General features: G+C 38.8%; 1 protein-coding gene across 1 annotated transcript in view; it reads left to right on the forward strand.

Annotated features, from left to right (window-relative positions):
• The window catches only part of LOC306852659 (dynamin-binding protein-like), a 52,670-nt gene that overhangs the window by 21,544 nt on the left and 9,863 nt on the right, over positions 1-21,263 (forward strand). The window contains exons 4-7 of the mRNA XM_079389662.1: positions 829-3,045; positions 19,818-20,014; positions 20,091-20,190; positions 20,282-20,429. Of these exons, the coding sequence (XP_079245788.1) occupies positions 829-3,045; positions 19,818-20,014; positions 20,091-20,190; positions 20,282-20,429 (2,662 nt within the window). The remainder of the gene's footprint in view (positions 1-828; positions 3,046-19,817; positions 20,015-20,090; positions 20,191-20,281; positions 20,430-21,263) is intronic.

Here is a 21,263-nt window from a genome sequence, read left to right on the forward strand (position 1 = left end):
CCAAACCTGTATGAGTTTCTTTTCTTCCTTATGTTGAACACAAAAGATATTTTGAAGAATGCTGGTAATCAAAGATTTGATGGTCCCCATTGACTTACATAGTATCTCTATACCTACTATGGAAGTCAATGGGGACCAGCAACTGTTTGATTCTTCAAAATTCTTCAAAGTATTGTCTTTTGTGTTCAACATAAGAAAGAAACATACAGGTATTGAATGACATGTGGGTGTGTGAATGCTGACAATTTAAATTTTTGAGTGAACTATTCCTTTAATTACTGTACCGGAGGTACTGCACCCGTGCCATAAGAAAAAATACACTTATTTTAATACTTATAAATAATTATCTTGATTATCTAGCCATTATCTCTTTTTAAATGTTTATTAATTTACTTACATATTTTGATGTAGTCAACTGAAATGAAATGGCCTAGATGCTGCCTTTGCATAAAACATAAATACAACAATAAAAACATAAAAACAACAATAAAACAAATAAATAAATATATTTAAGAAACACTCTATGCAGACTAAGTAAATGTATCTTGTTTTTAGGATTTTTATATATTTTTTATAATAGAAAACAATAACTCATTAAGAAGGCAGCAAGAAGTTTTGCAGTGCTTCTCTAGATATTAGCAGGGCTGCTGCATTGTGAATAAGATGCAGAGGTCTTATTAACATATGCTGGAACTCAGCCAGAACAGTTTTGCGCCAAGATTTTCAAAGATTTGCACCAAATTATTTTTTATTACCAGTATTTTTGTTGAGGATATTTCAGTCCTTGTTATCCTGATGCTTATTTTCTTCTTTTTTCTCCTGCTGTAGGTGATGTAGTTGCTGCTGAAAGCAGTGTGGATGCTGTGTGGATGAGAGGGCATAATGCATGGAGCTCACGCGGGCTCTTCCCCATCTCTTGCGTTAAAGAGCTGGCGCTTTCCGGGCGATCCAGGCAGCTGTCAGAGCGCAGCGCGGCCGCTCAGGCCTCCGAGCTTCCCCCACATGCGCTGGGCCAGGCCCGTGCCCTCATGAGCCTTCATGCCCAGCTGGACGAGGAGCTGGACTTTCGCGAGGGTGATGTCATCACCATCATAGGCCTGCCAGAACCTGGATGGTTCCAAGGAGAGCTGGACGGCAGGATGGGAGTTTTCCCTGAGGGCTTTGTGGAGCTGCTCAGTCCCCTGCGCTCACCTTTGGAGGAGCCTGAACCTCAGACCCTACAACAGTATCCAGCTTACAGCATGGAGGAAGACGAGAGGAGGGAGGAGGAAGAGAGGGATGAGATAAATCCAGAAATGGAGATTCAACAACGGCAAGAGGAAGAAGGGGTGGAGGAGGAAGAGGAGGAAGAGGAGGAGGAGGAGGAGGGAGCTGTATATGGTATTGCGCTTTATGAATTCCGGGCAATTGAACCTGGTGAGCTGGACTTTGATGTTGGTGATAGGATCCGTATCCTCACCACGATGGAGGACGGATGGTTGGAGGGGCAAATACAAGACAGAAGAGGAGTTTTCCCTCATCGATTTGTCAAGATGGAAGGGCAGCTACAGGTTGTCCCACAAAGCGAGACTTTAATTAGTGAACCTGAGAGAGAAGAAGAGCGTTACACTCCTGATTATACCTCAACTCAGCAAGATTGCACAGTGCCAGAATATGGGCAGGAGTGGGCTACTCAGGAAGACCACACAGTTTGGGACCTGGATTACTTTGAGCGCCGGGAGGAGGAAAGAAAGGATGAGCGTGTGCACTACATGCAATCCGATCAAAGTTCTCAAGGGAGAGGAACGACTCAAAATCAATCACAGGTTCATCCGCAAGAAAGAAGGCGAGAAAGACCCCCACCCCCTCACACGCAACCCCGCAGGGCGAGTAGCTCAGTCCAAAGTACCAGAACGGGCAGCCCTAATCTGGGTAGACCCCAGCTGCCCCCTAGGCCAAGTTTATACGCCCTCAGCAAACGAAAATACAGCACCAGTTCTCACACCAGTTTACGAGAACCTCCCCTAGCACCCATCTCAAGGAAACAAAGTCTAAATCAGCCCACCAGAACCTCACCTAATTCCACATGGACAAGAAACAGTGGTAACTATGCATCTCATGACAGCAGAAACCCCTTCAACAGTAAAATCTTTGCTGAGAAGAGCAGGCAGAAGAAGTTAACTCGACACGCAAGCGTCAGTGATGCGGACCTAATGTCCGGTGGCCTTAGCAACCACTGGCCATGGCCTCAGGAACAGGGTTCAAATGGGTTACCAACATCTCGGACACTGGAGACTTTGGCTGTGTCAGTTGGGGATCTTGAAGCCAAGCTTTCTCAGCAGCTGATAGAGTTTGAACGCAGCTTGCCAGGTCATGGCAACGGAGCTGCAGAAGAGAGCCGATGGGAGGAGGTTAGTGGTGGAACGGGCAGTAAAGTTTCCCGCCACTTCTCCATTATGGACTACAGCAATGAGAACGACATAATCCGTGGCTCCTCCCATTCCCCGATGGAACATCTGTTGCCCACCACTTCCTCTCCCTCTGGCTCCGCCTCCTCCTCTCTGGAGAGGCGGAAAACGCTACGCCCACCTCCTCCTAGACCGCGGGTCCTTAGGCCACCAGCACCTACAAACTCACATTGTCCTCAAACCAATGGACGCATTGCTCCTCAGCCTTACAGACCTGCACGTCCAGCGCCACGCCCACCTCCTCCATGCCCACGTACTAACACTGTGATGCCAGGCCCCCCTCCACCCACCTCCAACCCATTCTATAACTCACCAGAAGAGAAAGAGATTGTTGAAGAGGTGGAAGATGCAGAGGATGCTCTGGAGATGGAGAAAGAAATGGAGAGAGAACGAGAGAGGGAACAAGAGCAATACAGGTTACTCTTGAGGTTGGAGGAGGTGGAAAGAGAAATTGATATGTATTCTCACACAGCCCAGGAGCTGCAGGCCATGCTAGAAGAAGAGCAGGATGAGACTTCGAGACAACAGGCTCTTGAGAATCTGGAATTCTGCACCTACACCATGGAGACGCTGACCCTGGAACAGCAGCAGCTACAAGGTAGTCACAAATTTCTCTTTTTACTCTGTATATGTGTTGTGTTTTTACCACTGTTACAGATACAGATTATGTTCAGTATCTGATATCTAATATTTATTTATTTAATTGTTTATTTGTTCATTTCATTTAAAATTAAGACATATGCAGCATTTAACAGTATTATTATTATTATTATTATTATTATTATTATAGTGATGCATGTTTTCCAGTTGTTTCTCTCTAGGTAATAATAGGTTTATGTCTGTTTCTTGACAATAATAATAATAATGCCAAAAATAAGAAATTATTAGTTAGTGACAAACAAGTATCAAACATGCATAATAATAGTAATAATAATAATTATTAATATTATTACTAATAATAAACATTTATAATAATAAAAATAATTGTTATTATTATTAATAACAATAATAATAATAAAATGTTGTTTTTAAAAATAATAAGGAAATGGGCAGCAAGTAAGATAGTGTCAGTGGATTCTTCAACCTCCCTGAGAATTTGTATTTCCACATAAGCCACTTCTATTTGTTTTATGCTGGTCACACTCTTTGACAAAACAGAACAGCAGCTCAATCAATTCTAGATCAATTCTAGAAAACAACCTGTCAGTTGCTCGTTGTCTTCAGCTATGCATCGTTTTGATTTGAATAACTGGATCAGCTTTCTTGCTTGTGCAATGTTCACAATAATCAGCCACTATCCTCTTTTGAGGTCAAATTACATCTTGAACATTAGAGGTGTTCCCGATGAATTCTTTCGATATACTTTACTTTTTACTTTACTTTTGTCATTTAGCAGACGCTTTTGTCCAAAGCGACTTACAAATAAGAAAAAGTAACTAAAACTAAAAGTTACAACTCGATAAATACTATATACCCACATATTTAAGAAAATAAAGAAATTAAATAAAATTGACACATGCATATAACAACATTTCAATAATAAACATATAAATGAAAAAACTTAAAATTAGGACATATGCAGCATTTAACAGTATTATTATTATAGTGATGCATGTTTTCCAGTTGTTTCTCTCTAGGTAATAATTTCAGATATGCCACTGAAACGTCACCCGAGACAAAGTTCACTGTACTGGGTGTGTCGATACTTTTATTTGTGTTGAAATTCTCCATACCGTGTCTGTCAACATAACTTATTTCCTAAGAAGTCTGTCATCTATATCAATATGCATTGGCTGGTTTGCTCACATCTTCTCAAAGATGTTGTCAATTATATTAAGGTACAATCAAAATTAGGAATTATAAGCCTCTGTTCTTCTAATGCTTTCTTAGCAATGTTATGTAATATTCAGCAGTTTCTCATAAATGGTCTCTGCTTGACCTTCACACCTAACCAGGGAATAGAACACACCCAGGCATAGGACTGAACACATGATAGGCAGACCTTTTTCATAAAGGATAGAAACCACTTTGATTCTCAAAGTGGAAAGAATCAGTAGACAGTGGCTTTGGGAGTATCGTGTCTTTGCACATCATTTGTCTGACGTGAGGCATTGTGGCCATGATTCACTGTACAGTAGAACATCACGTATTCCCTCTGTGCCAGATCTCAGCCTCTCAGTCTTAGGGTGGAAATTTTAGTGCTGTGTTTGCACAAACGTTATACACAAATAATGAAGTAACAGTTTTGCTCCTAATACCACTGTTTATGTGTTTATGTATTACCATGCGTCTGATGTAAGTGTAGTTATAATTTAAAAGGTATTACCTTAAAATTGCTTTAACATGGGTATATTACCTATGTGTGGAATGCTGGTCTTGTTGGCTACACTTTTCCCATGTACATATGAAATACATGGCCTCTGCACCCGTGTTCTTGCTCTCTTTCTCTTGCTATCTATCCCTACATTTCTCTCTGCATCTCCCTTTACTCCCAGAATCACTGTCTCAGTTGTCATCCTTTTTTTTGGTATAGTAGTGGACATTAATATAGTAATCAAAAAGTTTTGGAGGTCATGGGTAGTAGTTTTAGAGCCAGATTCTGGAGCTCTCTGGTTCAGCCTGTGGTGCGTTTCACAGCCCTTTTTGGCCATGTTCTTAGAACCAGAACCACACATGCCCCAGGTAAGACTTGAGCTGAGATGGAGAGGGTGTTTGTGTGTGTATTTCTTAGTATGTGGTATTACAGAGTTTTAATATTACTTTTTTCCCTTTTCATATCAGATTGTTTTTGTAATTAGACACTATATCATAGCCAAGAAAGTGAATTAGTGTTTTTTTTTTGTGTGTGTGTGTGTTCACAGCACGTGATGCTATTATGTGTGTCACATACACTGTTTGCACACAGCTGTGTACACATCTTGCTTGATAAGTGCTCTTTGGTAGTCACAGCCATCTGTTTTCAAGTATAATGAACAAGGAATTCCGTTTGAAACTTGGATCTGGTTTTGTATTTGATAATGAGTCAATTTTAAAGCAAGGAGCTGCATCAGTGGCTCGCCAGGAGTGATTATCAGGCATAGTGATGCATGCCTTTGGTTTGGAGCTCTGCCCAAGTTTTGGTGAGCATAAGTTGTTTTCTGTGACGCCTGTATGTCTTGGACTAACTGAAGTGGATCTTTATTCCTATTAATCATTCTTGCTTCTTTGTTTTTGCTCTTTACACTTACTCTACACAACTAAATGATCAAATCAAAAGAATTTTTATGGATTTTAATAAAAATGTATTTGCACTGCGCAGTAAATTATTTAGGTTTGACCTGAATACAAAATTTCAATTAATTGAACATTTTATCACAATTAATGAACAAATTTTTGGTTTATTTATTTATTTTTGCCCTCATAGTTCACTGACTAGGTTTATACTGTAACTATTAAAGGTGGGAGATATTTTATTCTAATCAAAAGTGCATTTCTTTGTGATAAAAATAATTGAAGGAAACAAACTATTTATGGTTATTTATTGAATATTTCAAACAATTGGAATCAAAGCACACATTTCTTGAAATGAAAAAGTCTTATGAAAAGAGTCACATTTCAGTTTTAATGTAAAAACGATATTTTCACTATAAAAATATGTAAAAAAAAAAAAACATTTTTACACTGATTCTGTTGCTCAGATGACCCTGTGTTTGAGCTTTCGTCTATGCTGCTTCCATGACACTCACTGGACAGAAGTCATGTGACTACACACGCAGTAGCATGTTTTTAAGGGGAAAGTCAAGGTTGCCAAATCAGGTTGCTGCTGTGGGTTGTATTTTAGTCCATTTTTTAAACAAAGTGATCAAATTTAATAAATGTATTTGAATTTTGAAATGTATCAGTGCAGCGTGTCATAATTGCATCATCATTTCCTTGAGTGTTTCTATTTATTCATTTACCTAGGTGTGTGTGTGTGTGTGTGTGTGTGTGTGTGTTGTTTCCACATTTATCATAACCGGGTGTGTTTCTAGAAACAATAGAAACAATGGTTATTTATTGTTACAGTGCAGGGAGTCAGTCAAGAGCTTATTAGCTATGGAGTTGTACTCGCTGAACAGCGGTTTTCTGCTGAAGGGAGGAGACGAGCTCCTTATTTCATCATCTCTTCTGGAATGGAACAAAAAACAAAACTGAATTTTGGAGTAAAATGGGATTAGAAGTTATTTGAAACTTTATTGGATAAGAGAAAGAAAGAAAGAGGAAAGAAAGAAAGAAAGAAAGAAAGAGGAAAGAAAGAAAGAAAGAGGAAAGAAAGAAAGAAAGAAAGAGGAAAGAAAGAAAGAAAGAAAGAAAGAAAGAGAAAGAAAGAAATTGAAGGCAGTTTTGGGGCTTATCAGACCCACAGGCTCTCTATTTTTCATGTATCATTTTCTTTCTGGGAACTGTTCTTTCCATAGTCCTGTTGTTGGAGGAAAGACAGAGTTGTAATTTTGGTTTTGACAGGCTCATTTATGAGTGTATTTATGATTGAGTGTCCCATTCTAGCCTTCTGTTGCCCCTTCCACAGCCCCTGTTCTAATTGGGATCTGTTTGGGTGCTCATAAAAAGCATCAAGAGCTTATTTGTGTCCTGGATCTAATCTCCAGCTCCCAGCTTTTCTGTGCCCGTCTCATGCACGAAAGCCTATTCAGGTTAATAGAAGGCTCTTTAAAGAGCTGTATGATCCCATCACCTGCTAGAAAGACTGATGGAATGCTATTCTAAAAACTGAGATGAGAAGAGTGGCACGCGAGACCTGTGTCCTCACCTCTGTCACGAGCATGCATCTCAATGCTTTGTTGCTGTAATTACTTTTTGAGTCCTGTTGTATTCTCTGACAGATTCCAAGTAATCAAAACGTATGAAACAGGCACTCATTGAGGGACAGTGGCTGTCTTGAATGCTTTTGATCCACAGGTTTGTCTGTGTGTTAAATAAGATTCATAAGCCCCCTCCCCTGTATGCCAGGACAATAAGAGCCATTAACTACAGAGCAATGTTTAAAACTCCTTGGGGAACTTTTTTCAGTTGCACTTTGTATCCTCTAACCTAAAACAGATTATATTTGGCAGATTTTAGATATAAATATACAAAACATGTTTTTTGACGCAAGGCACCAGGTGCACCATCTCTGAATGTGAGTTCAGTGCCATTTCAAAGGGTTGTACTTGAATAAACAAAGTAAAACAACTCCATTACACAAGAGGAATGTTGCTCCTGATGTCTGTGAAGTGAAAAACTACATGCACAGAGTTTCGGTCTGCCCCATGTGAAGAAATGTGAGATCTAAAACACTGATTATCAATCAAAATACCAAAGTTTATAAAGAATAGACGACAAGCCATCAGACCCACAAAATCTCTTATCCTCACTTTCCTTTCAGCCTTAACTGGAGCAATATTTTGTATTTTAATACCTTAAGTAGCTGTAGCAAAAAAACATTCTTGTTCTCTTTTTACCACATTTTCACATTACTTGTATTTGTATTCATTGACACATTCTAAGTACTGTGTGCTGTAGGTAATCATAATACTGTACTATTTTATCTTTTTTGGAGAGTGGAGTGATATACTACACTGAAGCACATCAATATCATTTTTTTTTCTTTGCATGAAAAGATGCCCTAGCCTGTGAAACCAGGGGCGGCCCTTAACAATGGTTCATTGTGCAGTGTGCAGGCACTCAACAGTACACAGTGCTCTCTGGAATAATCGGCCTGTGTCCAACTTTCCCAGGTCAGCTTGTTGAAACGTGAAAGTAGAAGATTATGGCATTCATGGGAACCTTGCTAATCTGAAACATATGATAGCAAGTTAGAACATATACAGCATTGATTCTGCTTTTGACAGAATCAGTGTGTCAGGTTGTTTTTGTTAGCATATACACCTGCTAAAAACACAAGCAGAAACTGTGAAATAGTACAGCTTCAAGATCCCTGTTCTAGTTACACAACAGCCTAAAAAGAGCCTTCAAGGAGCATATATAGCTTTGCTCATGAGTAATGCCAAGTTTAAAAACACCGCAGAGAAGTTTGTGGAATGAAAGAGGATAATGCTCCCTCCTCTTTTGTGAAGTCCAGCCTGTGTTTTCATGCAAACGGGGACTTCAGCCAATCACAACCTCCCTGTAATCCATTCATGTGACTACGTTCAATGATTAACCCTAAATGCCTCCTCTCCGTTGTTGCTTCTTCCCTCCCCCACCTCCTTCCTTCTCTTCCTCCTATTGGCTGGGTAGGCGGAGAGAGAGACGGAGAGAGAGAGATTGAGTTTCTCAGGTCTGAACCAGACAGTCCTGTTCAGTCAGCCGTCATAGAGAGAGAGTTAGATCAAGACTGAGAGTTTGAGCATGCCTGACAGGTGGAGTCCTCTACATCTAGACCTGGAATGTGAAATCTGGGGAAGCTAACACAGCTTTCCTTGTTTGTGGACTCTCACGGCCATTATGAATGGACAGGTGGTCTTAGGACACCCTATGCCATTTGCCCCAGTGCCCTGGGACTTCAACAGGCCTCCTCCCAAGAGAGGTAAGAGCGTTGAGGAGTTGGTGAGTGAGGGCTGGGAGAAGGAGAGATGCATACAAATGCTGCATTTTCAACAACAGCAAGAACTTCAGCAGCAGTCAGTCATGTGCCCTCAGGACTTCAGACCCGCGCCGGGACACCTGGAGCACCAGGCCTACCTCGGACAAGCCAATGGGTACCGTCAACAATGCTGGGAATATGAGGACTGGGATAAGGTTCCTTACGGAGAGGTCCCTCCACAACAGTTCTTCTATCAATCCCCAGAAGCAGTATACCAGGAGCCGAGAAAGCCACAGGAGTTGACTGGCAATCACTGTTTCTATCAGCATCAGGAAGAACTGGATTACTCTGACCACAGAGACTTTGCACAGAGCCCAAGGAGCAAGGAGCGTCCTGACTATGTGACCCAGTACAATTCTTGGGAATCAGATGAGTACTGTGAGGGACGAGAGCCTTACAGTCGCAGAGATCGGTATACGTACAGTCATGATCGTAATAATCAGGAATACTATGATAAAGAGCTCAATAATTACAGAGATGGGGACCGCAGAGGCCGGGATTACTATGACCATAAAGAGCTGGTAAAGTATGACCGTTATGACCGCAGAGACAAGCGCTATGACAGTAAACATCTAGAACATTACGACTCCAGGAAAAAGGACCGGTACAGATATAGAGAAGCAGACCACTGTGACTCCAGAGAAAATTATCAGTATGAGCGCTATGATCGTAGAGAGAAAGACCAGAGTGATGACAGAAAGAGGGACCGCTATGACCGTAGTTACTGTGAGGAGGGCTGCAGGAGGGGTGACAGTTACCAGTATAGAGACAGAGATTCAATTGACCGAAGAGACTACGACCGGTATGTAGAAAGGAAGGGAGATTACTATGACTACAAAGAAAAGGAGAAGATCCGCAGTGACATTAGGAAAGATGACTACTTTGACCGTAGAGAAAAAACTGGAGAAAGGGACTCCTCTAAACTAGATGACAAGGAATGGTACGAACGTAAGAAAGGTAACCACTATGACCTCAAACCGAGAGACCGGTATGATTACAGAGAAAATGGCCAGTCTGAACAGAGGGACCGCTTTGAACCTAAAGAAAGAGACTCTTATCAGTACAGAGAGGGTGATCAACGTGATTACAGAGAAAAAGATGATCGAAACTACTGGAAAGATGAACGTTATGATAGCGGTGTTAAAGACTGCTATGAAGACAAGGGTTGTGAGAGTGATCAGTATGACCAGAAAAGCAGGGAGCGTTACAGAGATGTAAGGTCAAATTCCTTAGAACAGAGACAAGAGTCTGACCACAACAGTGGAAGACACTGCAAGGAATGGGAAAAGGATGTTTATCAAAAGCAGACACTGAAAGAGAGACGGTCGTATGAGGATCCTGTTAAACTCCGTTATGACCACAAGGACCAATTCAGTGATCGCCCAGGTTCAGGAAAAATGGATTTGGAAAGTCAAGGCCGGATAAGGAAGCCAGTTTACGTGGGTTCACTTGACAGGAACAGCTTCTATAGGAAGACAGCACCCAGCTCTCTCAGGAAGTCAGAGTTTGCCATCAACAGGAAAAAGAAACAAGGTAAAGCACATTAGTACCAGCAGAACATCCAGTACTATGGCAATAAATTTGTGAGGGGCAAAACACACCTTGAGGTGGCTGTGGGTGTTTTTTGACGTAACAGAATGAGTCAACTAACAATAGTTAGTAATAATATCCATATGGATATCACTTGAGGTTAAAGCTCTCTTTTGACTTTGTCCTAGAGCTCTGCTTTAGGACATCTCCCAATCAATTCAGGAAATACCAAAGGTGCTGATTTTGCTGTCACCATCGTAATGCATAGGTATGCATGTCTATGAGACTGCCTATTGAAGCTGTCAGTGTGAAGCAGTGTGGGGTTTCACTTTTTCTCTTTTTTTTTTTTTATTCTTAGAGGTGAACTTGGAAACTTAAAGGGAGGGGGGAACTGGTCCAACAGGTTTTGTTGTCCCCCTCGTTTTCAGTCTTTCTTTCTCTCTCTCTCTCTCTCTCTCTCTCTCTCTGCCTCCCTCCTCTTTTCAAACTTTTTTCTTTTATTTGACAACCACTGAGTATTTTATGCTGCCACAACTTCAGACAAAGAACAAAAACAACAATACAAAAAAATAATGCACCATAATGCACCAAAAAGCCTAGAAGTACTATTTTGCATCAGGATTTCAAAATCCCTTTTGCCATGAGCTTTAAATTGGCCTCATTTGGACATTTAAGCTACATTTGTTTGAAAGTGCAATACATAACTATTTTTAATATATTTGTTTTATATTTTTCATGTTTTCAAGCAAAACATTTGCAAAAATATTTTTTGTATTTAGATATTTTCGTCATATTATATTTTCATAAAGTTTAGCATGTCAATTTAATGAACTGTTTACTCTGCCTCCATACCTGTATCTAACATAATGTTGACACTAATACTTCTACTAAATGAATAAATATTTAAAGAAAAGTTAGTTGACACAAAAGTTAATAGTTTAAAAAATTTACCACTTGGTTTGTGTTTTTGTTTTTTTAATGCAATGACACTCATACATCATCATAAGTATGCCAATTACTGTCCAGATTTTTTGGGGTCACTCTATAGATTTCATTTTTAGAATTTTGTCTTAGAACTTATGTTTTCGTGGTAGCTCTGTATATTCCTATAGCATTGCTATTAGCTGGTGAAGTGGATTTACTTATTGTTTAGTTAACGAAAGTTATAATGTGCATTGTAATCGTCGTGTATTCGAAGCGGATGTCAGTAGACTGGGAAGATTTTAAAATTAGTGGTTCATTCATAAATTCTTACGGCCTTACAAACTGGGTCCAGGTCTATATCTGTACCGTCTACTCCTTCAGGTTTCACTGACAGTCAAGAATGAATGGCCCTCAGTTATAGCAGCTTCATCAGTGCTTTTACGCAGTAGGTGACACTGTTATTGTTGTCAGTGATTGGTGATGGGTTCTTGCCATAGGTGTCTCAGTGGGACATGCGTCTGGCTTGTGTCATGTCTGACACAGAGCAGGTGGTCAGTTCAGCCCTGGGTAATCCTCTATAGCCTAGTGTATAGCCTAGTGCTCCAGTCTGCGCCTCGGTGTGGAGGAGGAGGAAAAGAGACTCCAGGGGAAATCTCTGGGACTAGGATGTGCCTGGTACCAGAACCCTCCCCCCAATCCATATAGCCTTCAAAAACCTCTTTCCATTGAGATTGGGGCCCCATGAAGAGGAGGCCCAACCTGACTCATAGTCTGAGGTTATCTGTTTCAAACTTCACAGAACTGTACCTCTGTTTTGGCTCACATTCACTTTTTTTCTTATTTTGTAAATGTTGCTGTCCAATAGTAATTTCTGGAGAGCTACATTCTTATTAGTAGAGTTTAAGAAGTTACTCATTAGTAGAGTAAAGTTCTTATTAATAGAGTTTAAGAAGAGATCTATTTTCATTTAAATATGAATAATTATAATTAGTAGTGAAAAAGCCATATATGGAGCTTTGACTCTAGTGGTTCTCTAATCAGCAATCAAGTTTACTAGGAATTTTAGAGGTGATTTGGTGCTAAGCTCACCAACCTAATGATATTATACTGTTGCTAATATACAAATGAGTGTGTGTGTGTGTTGGTGGGCCTTTATTAATTTAGTCGCCTGTTGCTGGTCTTTGTAATCCCTGTGCAGCTGCCCATGCCAGTGGGCTGGAAGGGGATTAGGTGGAAACCTTCAACCAACCCTCACACAACATTTATACAACATTAAGTCAATGGGCAGCTTGGCAGACAAAAGCCTCAAGTCACAGGCTGAGGAGGGAATTATCTAGTTAATGTAGGTCAGGAGCTCTTACACACACCCTGAAAAACAAATGCTACATTAATGCTTCGTGCCACACACCATTGGTTTTGCCCTTGCCCTTGAATTTTTACCCACATGTTGAGAGTAATTTTTCTTCCAAGTACTCAAAGTGCTAGTCTATCAGCACTCAGACACAGACCCTTCATGACTGGAAAAGCACAGTGGGCATGAGTAGCTATGGTAGTAGTAAAGCTCTTCTTTGTGTAAATGTAGAGGGAGGGTTCTCGGTGGAGCCGTATATTACGTCTTCCTATTTGTGCTTAAACATTTTGTTTTGTCCCAGTGGGCCCCCTGATGAAAGACAATGAGTGTTAGGATGCTTTAAATTACGATATATCTCTGTAATGCTAATCTCAGCCTGTTAAGGGGATTATATACGACTAAATGACTTGGACTACACCAGTATGTACATTGAGTCATGAGCGTGAGCTTATCAGATTCTGTAAATCAAGAGTTCTGTGGGAAAGAAGTGGTTTTGTGAACCTGATATTCAAGCATAACACCAAGATTAGCCAGAATAATGGTGATATTTTGATGATGTTATATGTGACGAGTCTAGACTGGCTGTATGAAGTACATGCAGGTGTTCTTAATTGTGTTGTGAAAGAGAAGACAACTTAAATGTCACAGTAGCCGAATAAACTGTATTGTCAGCTGCTCGATATGTAAAAATGAATAAAACACAAGGAAAGGTGTACGGACCATTTTGTTCTTTTGAGAGTAAACGTTCTAGTTTTTAAGGATCTACACATCCAGAGTTAGAAGAGTGCAGAGTGCATTTCACTTTTTGTTCACAGTACTGGTAAAACGTACTATAATGCACTTAATTATTTTATTTTTATTTTAATAGAATATGTAGCTGCTTTAAATCTTTTCATTGGAAAAGGGGCTGTTTTATCAGATTTGAGTATGAATTTCATTGGAATAATGGATTGCCTCAGAAAGAGTCTAAATCTCTTCAATAGAGTTCCACTTGAAATAATGTGGACTCACAAGGCTACAAAATTTCATTTGTTCTCAGTCTTATTTGCAAACAATGTCCTTTATTTCAATGTCCAAGTAAAGTTACGATGTTTTGAAACAAGCATGCGTCTGAGAGGATGTGTAGTGGTTAATGGAATGGTTGCTCACGTTTCTTACGGGTGTGTCACATCCCACACAAATCCGACATCTGACTACAACAGAGCACTGGAATGTGAACCTGCAGCCTTTTGAACAACAAAACAAAAAAACGCAGATTTCCATGACGCAGGTTTCTGCACCAGAATGAGACTGAAAATGTGTGGTGTAACTTATAATTGGTAAAGACGTTTTAGCCCTGTTTCTGTTCTTGTATTTGAAATTAGTTTTTCATTAATTCCACGTATATACAGGATTTCAGCAGTACTTGTACGCCTTGTAAGATTTGAATGCGACATACTGTCATTTTCCAAGCCGTGTTTACTTCGTTCTTAATTCTGACTAGTGTTGTAAATCTGTCCAAAGGACTGAATTTTTGTGGCTTGCAACAACTTGCAGCTTTCACTCACACACTGTGTGTCTCGCTCCCACACTTACTCTCATGACAGGGTATCCATGGTAAATGGGCGGTCTTATGTGAACTTTGTCTTGAAGACACAGGCTTGATAATTCATGTGACCTTAGACTAGAAAGGGATGAAAACAGCTCAGCGCAGTCAGACCATAAAACAGCTTCACACGAATAACAATGTTATCGTTTCATTTTCAGAGTCAGAAAATGGTTGGCTTTCTCAGTTTTTTTCAAAATAACCTTGTAGATTTTGATTGAATTGTTTATTGAAAGGCTAACTTATTGGGCAGGTCATTTTATATCACTGTTTGTTTATTTGACTTGATCAATAAACATATGTGTTTATTGTTTTTGCTCTCCCTTTTGGAAGTTTCTAAATCTGCAGCAGAAATTGTGAATATAATGTAATATGAATATAAAATGCATATACGTATTTATGTATAAATATATGTATATAAATATTTCTATAATATCATTATCTATATTAAATTGTTAATTATGGAAAATAATAATATAATAGTAAATATAATAACTATATATTTACTAAACAACTATATAAATAATTCTATCAAATTATTTTATGTGTAGAAATTGAATGATTATTTTATTTTAAAATATTCATAGTTATTTGCTAGTGATTTAATTTAATAATTCCGTTTATAAAAATTAGTATTACTTATTAGCATCATATAAGTATTATATTGCATATGGGCCATCTTAGATAAGTCAATAAAGTATCACTAATCATGTTTTAAATTCACTGGAGCTTGATGCACATCAAATAAAATGGGTGCCCACCTGCTCCCCTGGTACACCTGAACAAAGACTCCCACTTTAAACAGAAACGGATTAAGACTGCTGAAAGGCAAAGAGGCCTTGGCATTGAGAGATCCTCAAGATCTTGATGGAATTCAGGCTCAATGAGGTGGCCCCAAGTCACTCCAAAAACATGGAGTAGAGCTCCCAAAATGAGAGTCTTAGTGCAGTGTGTGTAATGGCATCAAAACTCCAGCTCCAGGCTTTAGTGCATGAGTAACTGTCTCTGTGCTTGCTCAGTTGTCTGTAATGGTGCAGGTTCCCATGCATTCAGATGGTAATGCGGGGACAGAATGGAGTTTGTGTCTTCTAGAGAGAGCCTTCCCTGTTGATACAGCGGAACAGAGCGATTCTACTCAGCTTTAGTGGAATGCACCGCCTGTGACCTTCGATGTGTGTTTGTGTGTGGCAGTGAAGACGAGGAGCTTGGGGGTAACAGGTGGGTGACGTCTTGGAGGCCCTGTTCTTTCTTTTAGCGCTGCTGAGTCGCCGACACAGACAAGCCTGAAGAGTCTTTTCTGCATGGATGAATTGAAATGTTCAGTATGAAATGCAAATCAGTGTCAGGTTCATGGATTAGGGTGTTTTTGAGAGGAAGTGTTGTGTGGCTGTGTACACTGCTTTACGCCTCTTGACTTTGTGTGTGAGCATCATGTTTAATTGTCCATGGTTGTACTAAGGTATTTTCAGATTCAAGAGTAGTGGTTTATGGAGCATGAACATTGGTAGATTTATGATCATTTTTGATTAGTTCCTGAGCCTTATTTTAACCATAAAATAAATTATTGAAGCTTCATGTACAGTAATATATGACCAAATTTATTACAACACTAGTATTTTCACCAGCAACTAAATGGTTTTAACGCAAAGGATGGTCACACCAAATGTTGATTTTAATTAGAAGTTAATTGAAAAAGAAAAACTACTTACAATATTATTTTTGACAGCATCCTCATTTTACAGCAAGTGCCTAAAACTTTTAACAGTACTGCAGCTTTGCAGGTAGGTTTCTTGAAGCATCTTGCAGATGTTGCCAGAGTTTTTCTGAATTTAGTCTGTCTCAGTTTGTTCTGTTTCTTCATGTTATTCCAGACAGACTGGATGATGATCAGATCGGATCCCAGTGTGGAGCACTGGCTGTTGTCAGACTCCTTGTGCAAACAAAAATCTCACTGGATTATTACAATTAATGGTTAAATGAATGTTTGGGAATGTAAACTGATATTTCCTACTGACACACATTTTTTAGCTGGTGAAAATGCTAGTGTTCTAATAATTTTGGCAACCACTGCATTATTTGCTGTATCATATAAAATTAGGTAATATTGTCTATGTCAAAAGTTTACAGCTATGACAGCTGATAGTTGCTGCTTTCAAATGGAAAAAATATTGATACAAATGTCAAAACATTTGGGAAAATATCAAGATTTTTACTTGTATTGCCATTGAATTAAAAGTCTTGTACAAGCATATTACAATATTTTTTTTTTTATCAATTTAATGCATTCTTGCTCAATATAATGATTAATTTCTATAACAAATAGCAGTGACTCCAAACTTTTAACAAGATTTTTATATATTTAAATGAAAGCTTTAAATTTAAATATTTGATTGCTTCCATTGTCCTCATTTGTAAGTTGCTTTGGATAAAAGCATCTGCTAAATGACTAAACGTTAATGTAATGTAAATTAGATTTTAAAATCGATCAAGTTAATAATCTTGTCACCATTTTTTATGTGTTTAAAAAGTTATTTAATTTGGAATTTATGTTGGGAAACTAGCTCAAAATTGTTTAGGGTATAGTGTTTTCATGACGTTTATTTTTAGATTTTTAATTTTTTTTGGCCATCCTTGGGTTTGCTATTGTGGGAACTATGTGAGCAACACAGAACACATTGGCCGGAGCACGACCCTGGACGCAGACCAAACATAATGTCACAATCAATTACGTCCACAGAGACAGAAAGAGAAGCCATTGTGTATGCGTGTGTGCTTAGTAGAGATTACCCTCTCTGCCATTCACCAGACCATGGCACATATACAGATGAGCGCGGGAACACAGTTTTGAAATTAAACCGTTCTAGCGCAGCAGAGCTTCAGATCTGTGCAACACTCAATCTTTTTTTTGCTTTCTCTCCACAACTCCCTGTTTCACACATTGACAGACATTTTCACCTCCGCACTTTTAACCTTTCCTCGTAAATCCCCAAACACCCACAGACCCGATTCATCTTGAGATTTGGTTTCATTTATATGAAACCATGAAACCATTAAAGAGTTTCAATCCATACAAGTCATTTTTCAGTATGACAAAGAATCATCCAAATCAGAAACTTCCCCGGATCAAATTTTGGAGAAAATAATATTTATGACACTCGAACAGGTATGTACTATACAACTGATTTGATAGAGGGAAACAAGGTACATTTCTATTTTAAACATTAATTCTTCTTCAGACATTGTTCCTTAAATTAAATAAGTATTGGCTGTGGGGGCATTACCACCATTTTTCGATGCCTGATTCTTAGATTCAGTTTTGAAAATGGATTCTTTTATTAAAACGCTTTCCTTTTAGACTGAGCTCACTGTTAAGTTTCATGGATGAGCTGAAACTCTTGAGACCATGTCAATGAATGTATTGTGAGAGAACTTGTTCTTTGAAGATTATTTTGTTCAGAACAATGAATTCTCTGGGCCTAGATGTGGGTCACTCACAGCAGATTGTGTTATAATGGTAATGTGTGTCTATGTACTGTATGTGAAGTAGAACAATTAGTACATGGATGAATGATGCTGCATAGATCAAGCTTTTTTTCATCTTTCATCTTTTTTTTTATTATGGGCCGCACATGTTAATGGGCTGTGTTTAAAGACTTAGAAACTAACTGTAAATTAGAGGGTAGCTATAAATGACCTCCGATTTTGTTTATTTACTTGTTGTCAACAGGTTTGACCATACAGAAGCCTAGAGCTGTAGAGTGGATGCCAAAATTAACATTATTAGTAGTAGTTATTAATTGTTTTTAGTTAATTAATAATAGTGGTTTAAAGGTTGTATTGTGCATGATTGCTTTCATTATATCTACATTATATTACTTATTAAAGGAACACTACACTTTTTTTGGAAATGGGCTCATTTTACAACTCCCCAAGAGTTAAACAGTTGAGTTTTACCGGTTTTGAATCCATTCAGCCGATCTTCGTGTCTGGCAGTAGCACTTTTAGCTTAGCTTAGCATAGGTCATTGAATCAGATTAGACCATTAGCATCTCGCTCAAAAATGACTAAAGAGTTGCGATAATTTTCTTATTTAAAACTTGACTCTTCTGTAGTTACATTGTGCACTAAGACCTGTTTATCTCTAGGGGAGTTGTAAAATGAGCCTATTTCCAAAAAAAAGTAGAGTTTTCCTTTAAGTATTAATACACAGTTGCCCTGTCTCTCAGAACAGAGGCTCTGAAGATTTCATTTATGAACAGCTTCTGTTTTGCTGTAACATTTCAGAGGTCAAATGTGCAATGGAATTACAAGGCCTTTTGAGTTGTACTCAAATCTCTTATCAGTCTTTACCGAATCAGCAACGGTAAAGATTTAATATAGCGTGATGTCACCACATAAGATGCTAAGACGTCTTAAGCCAGAAACGAGCTAAATTCATCTCTTGGTCCCATTTTGACTACAAAACAAAACTGAAACTCTGAAACCCCCACACACACAGACACGAATGACGATTATATACATTTATATACAAGTTATTTTGAAACTTGTTGGCGATTTCTATCATAGCCTTCACAGTTTTAGCCAAATCCCAGCCCCACCTCAGATGCTCCCCCCTGCCTCCTGAGAGGGTCCGTGTCTCACTGTGTGCTTTGACAGTCTTTTGTACGTTCATGATGCACCATTTCAGGCAGCATTGTGGAAAGGCACCCATGCGTGAGAGCAGATCTTCCTCCCACACTCCTGCTCCAGACCCATCTGAGTGCCAGTTCTGACCGAAGAGATCAAAGAGCAGTCAAACTAAACTCCAAACCATGACATCCTCTGGACAGCCAATGACAACACGCAGGGAAAACTGCCTTCTCTTTCCCATTCTAACTGGCAGCTTAATTCATGTTTCCCATGTTCTTCCTCATGTTTTATAAATGAGCGTAATCCATCTAGACTGGTTTGAAATCTTTTATTATGTCTGTACTGGCAGGATCAAAGTCAAATGGTGGGATCCATCCATCTATCTATCTATCATTCTATCTATGGTTCATTTTATTGTTCTATTTTTCTGTTGTTCTTTCTGTTGTTCTGTTGTTCTATCGATCTATCTATCGTTCTATTGATCTTTGTTCAATCTTCAAATTGTTCTATCTATCTAGCCAGACTTATGAATAATTATTTGCCAGTTTTTGTCCAATAGTAACTGATTTGCTGAATGTTGTTGGACTGCAGCAGCCACAAAGTTGTTTTATATAGCAATAAACAACTTTTTGTATATGCTATTGTTGTTTTTTTCACACCAGGTTTTATCAAAAACAATAGTGATCGTGTCTGGCAAAGTTGTAAGTTGTTTGTGGTTGACGAGCACACTTTTTCATTGTTTCTCATTAGAGATGACCCTGCTTGCGTCCCAGCCTAAGTCTCTAGAATCATCCCCGGCGTCAGCGACTACCACTGAAGACCCTGAACAAAGGATGCTGGAGAAAAGGTCAAAGGTCATCGAGGAGCTTCTGCAGACAGAACATGACTACATCAAGGATCTTCAGATGTGTGTGAAGGAGATCATTCAACCTCTGCAGAGGAAACAGGCAAGAAACCTTCAAGCCTGAATTATGTATTTATGTTATGAAAACCATTCAAACCCTCACCTTAAATATCCTTTAGGTCCAGAGTATTGATTTTGATGGTCTCTTTGGAAACATCAGCTCTGTAATTGACCTTTCCCGTCGACTCTACAAGACCCTCCAGGATACTGACTCAATAGGTTGGAGCAAAAAAAATCCCTGAACTCACATTATATATTTCAGACAAGTATCCATAGTGCTGTTTTACCATTTTCATTTCGGTTCGTCCAGGGCAAGTGTTCCTGGACTACAAAGGTGAATTGGAGGAGGTTTACAAGATCTATTGCCAAAATCATGACGATGCCATCTCTTTACTGGAGACCTATGAAAAGGATGAGAACATCCAGAAGCACGTATTGGAATGTCTAGAGAAGCTCAGGTAATTTTCACTGAACTGATCTGTTTTTAATGAATCGGACACCTTCAGCTCATTGCATGGTGTGGTCACCACTACCAACGCATGACTCATCCAGATCCAGTTAAGCATGCCAGTCATGATATTTAACAGTGTGTAACTGTATGAGAAGTTGTGTAGGACACTAATTGTGTATTATTTAACGTTACACATGATCTGTCATTTTTAATGGTATCTGGGATTGTCTGTCATGTGGTGTAGACAGCATTTCGTAGTAATACATCATCAACAGAAGCAATACTACAGGGTGTGCTGGCTTACTCGTGTTAGTCTTAGTGTCTCAAAATCTAGAGGAAATGTTTTTTTTTACTTCTACTTTGACTCATCTGATTGGACATAGGATGACTAAAGACATGTATGGCATTCCAAAACAGGAAACATCTTTGCCCTTCTCATTGTCTGGTTCTGAAGTTTTACTTATTATATTATACTATAACCTGATTAATATGCCAGGTGCCATATGGGATGTTCCCTATTTTATATAAAAGTACACTATTGTTATACAGTATGATTTTTATTTTTTATTTTTTTGCTGTTACAAAAAAAGAAAAAACTGTTTCAAATAGATGCTATTTTTTTAATGTTCTGCTGATCAAAGGATCCTGAAAAATGGATTATGGTTTCCACAAAAATACTAAGCATCACAACTCTTTTCAACAATAATAATAATTATTATTATTGAGCACCAAATCAGCATATGAGATTTCTGAAGTATCATGTGACAATAAAGAATGGAGTAATGGCTGCTAAAAATTCAGCTTTGCCATCACAGGAATCAATTTTTAAAATATAATTAAA

Source organism: Barbus barbus (assembly GCF_936440315.1).
Source record: "Barbus barbus genome assembly, chromosome: 32".
NCBI lineage: Eukaryota > Metazoa > Chordata > Actinopteri > Cypriniformes > Cyprinidae > Barbus > Barbus barbus.